The 10,240-nt window shown below is 43.2% G+C and overlaps 1 protein-coding gene and 1 pseudogene across 3 annotated transcripts; both read right to left on the bottom strand.

Annotated features, from left to right (window-relative positions):
* Positions 1-326: 326 nt before the first annotated feature.
* LOC146973132 (ribonuclease inhibitor-like) lies at positions 327-3,099 on the bottom strand (annotated as a pseudogene). The gene is made up of 4 exons (XR_015037705.1): positions 3,069-3,099; positions 2,451-2,617; positions 1,414-1,590; positions 327-532 (listed from the first exon to the last, which is right to left on the bottom strand). The product of XR_015037705.1 is annotated as a ribonuclease inhibitor-like (transcript).
* Positions 3,100-4,151: 1,052 nt separating this feature from the next.
* Positions 4,152-10,021, bottom strand: LOC146973131 (protein NLRC3-like). Of its 2 annotated transcripts, XM_085799402.1 has the most exons (5): positions 9,915-10,021; positions 9,348-9,467; positions 7,383-7,615; positions 5,326-7,159; positions 4,152-4,329 (listed from the first exon to the last, which is right to left on the bottom strand). In XM_085799402.1, the coding sequence occupies exons 1-5, from the start codon at positions 10,016-10,018 to the stop codon at positions 4,152-4,154; spliced, it is 2,469 nt and encodes an 822-aa protein (XP_085655528.1). In that variant the 5' UTR covers positions 10,019-10,021. The 2 variants fall into 2 exon arrangements, with proteins under 2 accessions (XP_085655528.1, XP_085655529.1); XM_085799403.1 differs by lacking the exon at positions 4,152-4,329 and having other exon boundaries at positions 5,322-7,159.
* Positions 10,022-10,240: the final 219 nt, after the last annotated feature.

The raw sequence follows: 10,240 nt of genomic DNA, 5'->3' as shown, positions 1-10,240 counted from the left end.
TTTTGCAAGAAAGAGCCAAGACACAAACTTGGAAGAAGAAAAAGATTAATCATAATCACATCAATACAAGTTTCATAATGCTTAATCTCTCTTTGTTGCATTAGATCATACATGTTTCATGTCTATATATAAATGTGCATTTGTACACGACAATCTGTTAAAATACCCGCAATGCTCCAAAAACCATAGCACTAAAAACAGTTAGCAAATGATTATTACATTTAGATCGAGATCAGTCCTCTCTCTCTCTCTGGTCTGTAGAGAAGAAGCAGAAGTTTAAGGGAGGTGATGAGTCACAAACTCTTCTTCTATTTTACCTTCCACAATCATCAGCTGTGGAAACAGCTACAGATCAAACTCCTATGTCTCCAGTCGAAAGTCTGGACTCTTCACAAGATCATGAAGCTGCTGCAGGTCTGTAGAGTTCAGGTTGTTTCCTCTCAGGTCCAGGTGTCTCAGGTGGGAGGGGTTGGACTTCAGAGCTGAGACCAGAGAAGAACAGCTGATCTCTGACAAACTGCAGTTCCACAATCTGAATAAAGAATAAAGGAGTGAGTTGAGGACAAAGTTCCTTGTTGAATTGGCTTCAGAAAGAAAGAAAGAAAGAAAGAAAGAAAGAAAGAGTTCAGAAAATGAAAGTCAAACAGCTGAAGCAACAGGAAACAGGTTAAACAGTCACATACAGAGAGACAACAGCTCTTCGCAGTAAACTGTGACATCAAGGAGAGGTGATGATAGTGGTACACTGCCCGTTCTTCTCTTAACATTATATGAAAAGCACAGTGACATGATAAATCTTATAGACAGCCTAAATAAATACAGGTAGGTAGGTGTGTGCGTGTATACAGAGATGAAAGGTGAGGTATCTGATGTTAGCTACAGAGACAATTGGATCCTGGTCAGTTTAAAAATAATGAGAATAGATAGATACAGTGGGTATGGACAGTACCCCTTCAAGTTTTCACTATTTGTTAATTTTCAGCTTTATGTTAAAACTTTTTTCTCATTTTTTTTGCAAATTAATTAAAAAAGAAAAACTTAAATATCAGCTGAACAAGTATTCAGATGCTTTGCTCTGACATGCTGGGGTGGTGAGTGTAGATTGATGGGGGATTTTTTATTTTTTATTTTAACATAAAGCTGCAAAATAACAAACAGTGAAAAAATAGTGAAAAAATTGAAGTAGTGCACCAGATTTATGCCTTTTAGTATATTTCTGACACCTGAAAATCCTTAGTCAAGGACACCCCTAAGAAACAGTGACTGGACTAAAACCAGAGAAGAAGAAAACACACGTCACCATGACGACCCTCAGTGTGGATCAGTATAATATCAGCCTCATGTCTGCAGCTCAGTGTCAACACAACTCTTATATCACGTTCATCTGAGCACAGAAATAAAACAGAGTCTGACCTCAGAGTCTCCAGTTTACAGTCTGGACTCTCCAGAAAACCACTCAGATCCTTCACTGCTGAATCCTGCAGGTTGGTGTTGTAGCTCAGGTCCAGGTGTCTCAGGTGGGAGGGGTTGGACTTCAGAGCTGAGACCAGAGAAGAACAGCTGATCTCTGACAACCTGCAGCTCCACAATCTGAATAAAGAATAAAAGAAGTGAGTTGAGGACAAAGTTCCTTGTTGACAGCGTTCAGTGTTTCATCATCTGTTCAGAGCTTAAGAAGCTTCAGAAAGAACAAGTTCAGAAAATGAAAGTCAAACAGCTGAAGCAACAGGAAGCAGGTTAAACAGTCACATAGAGAGAAAACAGCTCCTTAATATTCATGAGAAGCTGCTGCTGCTTCAACTCAGACGTAGTGACTCTGCCTCTCCGTCTTCTGAATAGCGGGGCCTTTAGAAAAAATAGAAAACCCCGCTATTACGATGAATGGAAGTCTATTTTCGAAAAAGCGGGGTTTCGAAAAGGCGGGGTGTAACCGTGCAGCCACATTTATCAGAGATTTACTGACGATGCTCAAGTTTTCAAAGACAACAAACAAGAGAAGCTGAACTCTGTTGCCATGACAACAAACATGTAGAAACACATGTTGAATGAAGCAGCTGATGAAGCTCAGAGACAGAAAAGCCTGCTGACTCACAGATTTAACCTGCTCAAACTTCTTCAAAGTGCTGAAACCAGCAGACACACAGCAGCTTATTATGGGATGTTGGCTTTGAATATTTCAGTACAAACATCACAGAGCCTCAGGAAAGAGGTGGACCCACCAGCCTATTGATTATAGATCAGTTATTGTCTGACATATTACATGTGTTTCTGTAGATGGGGAGAAATGTGAAGAGAAACAGTGACTGGACTAAAACCAGAGAAGAAGAAAACACACGTCAACATGACGACCCTCAGTGTGGATCAGTATATCAGCCTCATGTCTGCAGCTCAGTGTCAACACAACTTTCACATCACATTCATCTGAACACAGAAATAAAACAGAGGCTGACCTCAGAGTCTCCAGTCTACAGTCTGGACTCTCCAGAAAACCACTCAGGTCCTTCACTACTGAATCCTGCAGGTCGTTGGAGCTCAGGCCCAGGTGTCTCAGGTGGGAGGGGTTGGACTTCAGAGCTGAGCAAAGAGAAGACCAGCTGATCTCTGACAAACTGCAGCCCTCCAATCTGAAAAAAAAATAAAAGAAGTGAGATGAGGACAAAGTTCCTTGTTGACAGCGTTCAGTGTTTCATCATGTGTTTAGAGCTGAAGAAGCTTCAGAAAAAACAAGTTTAGAAAATAAAAGTCCAACAGCTGAAGCAACAGGAAGCAGGTTAAACAGTCACAGAGAGAAAACAGCTCATTAATATCCATGAGAAGCTGCTGCTGCTTCAGCACAGATGTAGTGACTCTGCCTCTTAATATATACTATGTATATCTATGTGTGAGTGTGCATCTACATACTGTATAGTTAGATCTTTTTTCTATTTTCATTATTTTATTTAGTCTATTTATTTTTTAAATTAATAATTAATTAGTCTTGTGAGGAGTGGTTTGGCGTAGTTTATTTGCTGTAAAATGTTAAAGGGATGGTTCACCCAAAATTCAAATTTCACTCATTTTCTACTTACCCTCGTGTCGATTAAGGGTTGGGAGAGTCATCCGTGCCTTCTTGGAGTTACAGGGGGGGGTCTGCGCAGCACCGCATACTTGTATTGAAGCCCCTACATGAGAAATCGTTCTGAAAAAAATTAAATAAGTCTATATTTTAAAGCAGATATCAGTGGCACGGCCGTTTCGGCTAATGCTGTGTTCAAGGCAGGCTTTTGAAACCGTAAGTTACAGCTTCAAGTCACAACTACGACTTGGTAGCGTTCCAGGTAACCCGTAGCTCGTGTTTTTACCGTCCTGTTGTCTGTGAAAGTTCCCTATAACGGCCACTCGTAACTTCCGACCCGTGAACTCGTACCAGATCGAACTGGTATGACTTCACAGGAAGGAAAAACACAAAGTACGAGTTTCCTTGAACGCACCATGAGTTAGCAGCCCCCGCCCTTGTCAGGCATCAATTGGTCCTCGTGCTACGTCACCACATTCACGCGCATCCCTTGGCTGCACACACAGCCCTTCATGCCGTTCTCTCCCCTCATTGGATAACACTTGTATCCCACAAGGAAAATTTTCTCCTCGGGTTACAGCAGAGCAGAGTGACGGAGAGACTCGTGTTTAGGCTGAAATACTTCATGTAAGTGATTGCTGACGGAAAATAGGACTATTTAGGACTTATATTAACAAAAACATTCCACTGATATCTGCTTTAAGCTTGTTTGTAGCGGAAGCTCCCAGAGAGGGACATTACAGACGAGCAGCATGAAGTTATTTGGATGTTTTTTGGTGTGTCTTTTTGGGCGAAGAAAAGTGAGCCCTGTTTGCTACCGTCATATGGACATGCAGTGCTGCACGGACCCCGCTGTAACTCCAAGAAGGCACGGAAATTTGAATTTTGGGTGAACTATTCCTTTAATTGTTCTGTAATCTGAAAAGGTGCTTAAAAAACAAAACAGCCACGTACAGAGAGAGAAAACAGCTCATTAACATTCATGAGAAGCTGCTGCTGCTTCAACACAGACATAGTGACTCCGCCTCTTAAACTCTACCAGCTCCACCTGTGAGGACAAAGTGGAGACAGACTCCAACAGGTCCAGTCAGTGAACTCACCTCAGAGTCTCCAGTCTACAGTTTGGACTCCCCAGTCCAGCACACAGAGCCTTCACTGCTGAATCCTGCAGGTCGTTTTCACTCAGGTCCAGTTCTGTCAAGTGGGAGGGGCTGGACTTCAGGCCCGAGGCCACAACTTCACAGTGACTCTCTGAGAGTTGACAATGGCCAAGTCTGTGAAGAGAGAAAATAAAATGTGTCAGAATAAAATCAGCTTTAGACTATAGTAAAACTTTTTTTTTTTTAACCACTGCACCACACACCGTCCCACAGGGCATCCCACAGGATGTGATGATATGATGAACATCTGAGGTTCAGCTCATCTTCTCTGTCTCAGTTTGACATGAAACATGGCTGGCATGTTCAGACCGAAAAACCAAAAAATAGTTGTTTTTTCCATGCAAAGTGATAGTGGACTTGTCATATTCTAGCCTGTGAAGACGACAGGAAGGAGGAGACCGACAACATGGAGAAACAGAATTTGCAGAAACTAAATGTTTGGTGGTGATCTGGGCATCTACAGAATTTCAAGAAAAGCTAGAAAGCAGCTGCTGTAATCAGTTTCTGGTTTGAATAAAACTAGAAAGTCAAAATAAAAAAAACTACGCTGTAGAACATCCACCAGGCCCGTGTGGAGCGTGTGTGGCGCTGTAGCCCTACCACACATAAACATCAACAACAGAGAAGAAGCGGGAAAGTTTCCTCACTCAAACTCCAAATATATAAGTGGATCAAAATTTGACTGGGAGTCGTGTCAGTGCAAACATGATGATCGATGATGATTTAACGGGCGAGATTCAGCCGCACTGTCCAAGGGAACGACAGTAGTCAGCTGTTGTTACATGACTTCCATTGAGTGTTAAACCATGGATGTATAATAGATCCATGGTGTTTATGTGTAGAGGTGTGCCTCAGGTTACAGAGCAGTTGGGGGCATGGTATCATCGTTTCACAAAAGACCCGTTTTAGGTGTCACGAAAACGCTGGGGCAGGGTTTTCAAATTTTGATTCCAAAAAATACTGTTTCTGTCTGGCCGAAACGCTGAAATGATAAAATACTTATGTGGATTAATTAAATACATATTAGTGTAGACAGACTCTAAGAACTATGTTTATCTGAGCTTCACTATACTACGGATCAATAATTGTAATGATCATGTCTGGACTCACCGAGCCTTTCTGCAGTTCCTCACAGCTGGGATCAGTCTCAGTCGTCCCTGATCTGATGTGTTGTACTCCTCCAGGTCAAACTCGTCCAGAACCTGCTCTGACATCTGCAGCATGTAGGCCAGAGCTGAGCATTGAATCTCAGAGAGTTTCTTCTCTGATCTGTTCTCTGACTTAATGAACTGTTGTATCTCCTCATGAACTGACTGGTCGTTCATCTCCATCAGACAGTGCAAGATGTTGATGCTTCTGTCAGGAGAGGTAGAATAACTGTTCATCTTCTTCAGGTTGTTGATGACTCTCTGGATGGTTTCTGGACTGTTGTCTGTCTGACCCAGCAGACCTCCTAACAGCTTCTGGTTGGACTCCAGAGAGAGGCCATGAAGGAAGCGAACAAACAAGTCCAGGTGACCGTTTCTACTGCTGAGGGATTTCTCCATAGCTGTCTTCAGGAGGGCATCCAGAATTGAATAGTAATCATGATACTGTCCTCCCAGGAAGTTCATCAAGATCTGTGTGTTCCTGTTGGTGAAACAGTGGAACATGTAGACTGCAGCCAGAAACTCCTGAACACTCAGATGAACAAAGCAGTAGACTGTTTTCTGGAAGATCACGCTCTCTCTTTTGAAGATCTCAGTACAGAGTCCTGAGTTGACCAAGGCCTCTGTGACATCCAGACCACACTGCTCCAGGTCTTCTTGGTAGAACATGATGTTTCCTTTCTCCAGCTGTTCAAACGCCAGCCTCCCCAGCTTCAGGAGAACTTCCCTGTCGGCCTCCATCAGCTCCTGTGGACTCGTCTCATGTCCTTCACCGTACTTGTTCTTCTTCCTCTTTGTCTGGACCAGCAGGAAGTGTGAGAACAGGTCAGTCGTGGTGTTGGGCAGCTCTCCTCTCTGGTCTGTGGTCAACATGAACTCCAGAACTGTAGCACTGATCCAGCAGAAGACCGGGACCTGACACATGATGTGGAGGCTCCTGGACGTCTGGATGTGTGAGATGATTCTTCTGGACAGATCTTCATCACTGGACCTCCTCCTGAAGTACTCCTCTATCTGGGTGTCAGTGAAGCCTCGGACCTCTGTTACCCTGTCAACACATGTAGGAGGGATCTGATTGGCTGCTGCAGGTCTGGAGGTGATCCAGACCAGAGCCGAGGGAAGCAGATTCCCCTGGATGAGGTTTGTCAGTAGCACGTTGACTGATGACGTCTGTGTGACGTCAGACACAACCTCCCTGTTGTTGAAGTCCAGTGACAGTCGGCTTTCATCCAGGCCGTCAAAGATGAAGAGAAGTTTACAGACAGCCAGCTGCTCTGCTGTGACCTTCTGTAATGTTGCATGGAAAACATGGAGAAGCCTGAGAAGACTCAACCGCTGATCTCTGATCAGGTTCAGCTCCCTGAACGAAAGCAGAACCAGCAGACTGACATCTTGGTTCTCCAAGCCCTCGGCCCAGTCCAGAGTGAACTTCTGCACCGAGAAGGTTTTTCCAACGCCAGCAACGCCGTTGGTCAGAACCAGTCTGATGGGTCTCTGTTGGACAGGTGAGACTGTAGAGACGTCCTCTCTTTGTTGGTCAGTTAAGTCTTTAAAGATGTTGTTGCACTTGATTGGAGTGTCATGGACGGTCTTCTTCTTGGACGTTGTCTCCAGCTGTCTCACCTCATGTTGGGTATTAACCTCTTCACTCTGTCCCTCTGTGATGTAGAGCTCAGTGTAGATCCTGTTGAGGAGGGTTCCACTTCCTGTTCTCTCAGTTCCTTCAGTCACTTGTTCACATCTGCTCCTCAGACTGGTCTTATGTTGATCTAAAACCTCCTGCAGACCACGATCTGCTGAGAGAGAAGAGACAGAGTCAGACTGAAGATAGAGAGTCTGACAATCTGATCTGATTATTTTCATCAGTTACAGAAAAACTACAGACAACAAAGAAAAGGTTTGATTGTTGTGCTGTTGATCATCATCATCAGTGCTGTGTGATGGGACAATGACTCTGTAGAAAACATCTGGTCCTGGTTTCACAAATGACCACATCAGCAGACAGATGTTCAGTCTCACTTTGTACACAGCTGCTTTGATTGGCTGTCTGCAGTCCACCTCTGATTCTGGGTCTTTTTCTACACTGGGGACAGGAGGGGGGTCCTGAAGAACCAGACAGGTCCCAGTCTGAGGTGAAGCACTGTCTGCAGAACCAGTGTCCACAGCTGGTGGAGACTGGATCCTTCAGGACGTCCTGACAGAGACCACAGCAGGACAGCTGCTCGTCCACAGAGACACCACTCCTCTTCCTCCTGTCAAGACATTTCTGTGTCACCAACATGTCAGTCACAGGTGGCCTACACATCTGTGCTCTGATTGGTTCACCACCTCAAGAGGACGGGGTTTCAGTAAGAAGAGGAGCAGAGAGAGAGAAAATAGAAGAAGAGTGGAGAGAGACAAGCTGAATGAAAACCTGGCCCTGAGGTCTGGGTTCTGTCTCTGTTCATCTATTTACCTAAAATCTTGACTCTAAACCAAAATTCCTGTTAATTTGAGTGTCTTTAGATCTGCATTGTTTTATCTTTTTTTTACTCCAAATGTCTGAAATGATGCAGAAGCTGTTGGTTGTGTTTTCCTGTAAACGTTTCTGTGACTCTTTGATATTGAGTCCTATCTGCTCTTTGTCGTGTTGCTGCTTTAATAAACTCATCATGCAGACGCTGCTGTGTCGCTCTAATTAACCAGTGTTGGATTTATAATCCAGTGTGAAGAGACTGAAGCTGACGACTGAAGCTTCAGCAGCTCCACCTGAGCTCCCACTAAATGTTGTGTTCACTATTGTGAACAAGGCAAGGCAAGGCAAGGCAAGGCAATTTTATTTGTATAGCCTGTTTTTACAAACAGTTTGTCTCAAAGGGCTTTACATGGCATCGTAACAACATCCTCTGTCCTTAGATCCTCACATCGACTGAGGAAAAACTCCATAGAAAACCCTTTTAACAGGGAAAAATCGGAGAAACCTCAGGGTGAGCAACAGAGGAGGGATCCCTCACCCAGGACGGAGAGACGTGCAATAGATGTTGTTACAGACAAGACGGTTTACAGTTTATGTCACAGAATGTGCAAAATAGCTCCACATGAACATTGTGTAGAAGCTCAGGCAGTCAGAGATGGCAGGAAACCTTGATCACTGCTCTTTAAATTCACTATTGTGCTCTTACAACTGTCTGGTTCTTGACTTTTCAAAATAAAAGCCTCTATGTATCTGCTTTAATCTCTACTGTGCTTCAGATTAAAAGGTCTGATGTATGGCTCATTAAAGTGTCTCCTCCAGCATGGAGACACTGTGTTTCTTCTCTGTCCTTCTGTCCACTGACAGCTCTACAGACAGGTGGAGCTCACACAGGTGTTGACATGAGATCAGCTGATTGTGGGCGTGTCTGAATCCATCTGTGGAAACTGTGGAGGTTTGATTGGGCTCTTGTTGATGCACCAACGTTCACACTGAGGCTGATGACACAGTAACATGAAGATGCTTAGTAAATCTGATGAAGTGTTTGTGTGTGCATGTTGTTGTGAACCTTCAGAGTTTTTTCTCTGCAAACACAAACGTGTTTAAAAACAAAATTGAGGAATGCACACATTCAGTTCAGTTTGTGAATGTTAACTGCATCTGTAAGTCGTCACTGTTTTGACAAATTGTTGTTAGGTTTAGGTTTAGTTCTCAGATCTGTGTTTAGAAAAAGTTTACATTTACATTATCATGCTTGCTGACTTGAACATAGCCTGTTCAATGCAGTGTAAACAGCACTTTACTCAAACATGGTCTAATATATTTAAATTTTCCATAATATGTCATTATTTCAATATCTGTATTTATGTTCTACCATGTAAAAATAAGCTCATTGGCTGCTATTGAAGACGTGAAACTGTTAAAACTCATGTTATTTCCTGTTCCAGTGACGTTGACTGCAGCAGCTCAACACACTGAACTCTGACCCAGAGACAGTTTGGACGTTCACAGGTTTGTAGCAGCTCTCTTACTGTGACTCTGAGGGTCCAGGTTCATGACTGAAGTTTGGTGGTGGATCATTGGAGCAGTTACTCTTCATAGACAGACAGATGGATCCTGGAGACTCTGCTCTCAGTCTGAGGTTCTGATCTCTGCAAACACAAACATGTTCAAAAACAAAATTGAGGAATGCACATATACTGTTCATTTTGTGAATGTTAACTGCATCTGTAAGTCATCACTGTTTCTAAAAACTATCTCTGGAATTACATAGTTGTTTAGTTCTCAGATCTGTTGCAGTAAACATTATCATGCTTGCTGACTTGAACATAGCCTGTTCAACGCAGTGTAAACAGCACTTTACTCAAACATGGGATAATATATTCATATTTTCCATAATAACTATAGTATGTCATTATTTCAATATCTGTATTTATGTGCTACCATGTAAAAATAAACTCATTGGCTCCTATTGGAGATGTAAACTGTTAAAACTTATTGTTATTTCCTGTTCCAGTGACGTTGACTGCAGCAGCTCAACACACTGGACTCTGACCCAGAGACAGTTTGGACGTTCACAGGTGTAGCAGCTCTCTTACTCTGACTCTGAGGGTCCAGGTTCGTGACTGAGGTCTGGTGGATGATCTTTGGTCCAGTTACTCTTCATAGACATGGACACAAACTCTGCTTCATCTTCCTCCATGTTAACCTGTTAAAACAACAATTCAGCTCCTCACTTCCTGTTTTTTTTCTCCTCCTCTCTCAGTGTCTCTGTGTGGACTGAAGTTCACTGTGACTCTTCTTCCCTCCACAGTCCACAGGAACAAACTGACTCATACACTCTCACACTATAATAATGACAATAATATTAATGACAAAGTTGTGTTAACACTCACCTGACTCTGACCTCAGTCTCCCTCCGTCT

This window comes from Trachurus japonicus, chromosome 15 (assembly GCF_045865225.1).
Source record: "Trachurus japonicus isolate A0001 chromosome 15, Traja_1.0".
Classification (NCBI taxonomy): domain Eukaryota; kingdom Metazoa; phylum Chordata; class Actinopteri; order Carangiformes; family Carangidae; genus Trachurus; species Trachurus japonicus.
The sequence above is the reverse complement of the archived record's forward strand: the minus strand, read 5'-3'. Positions and strand labels throughout refer to the sequence as shown.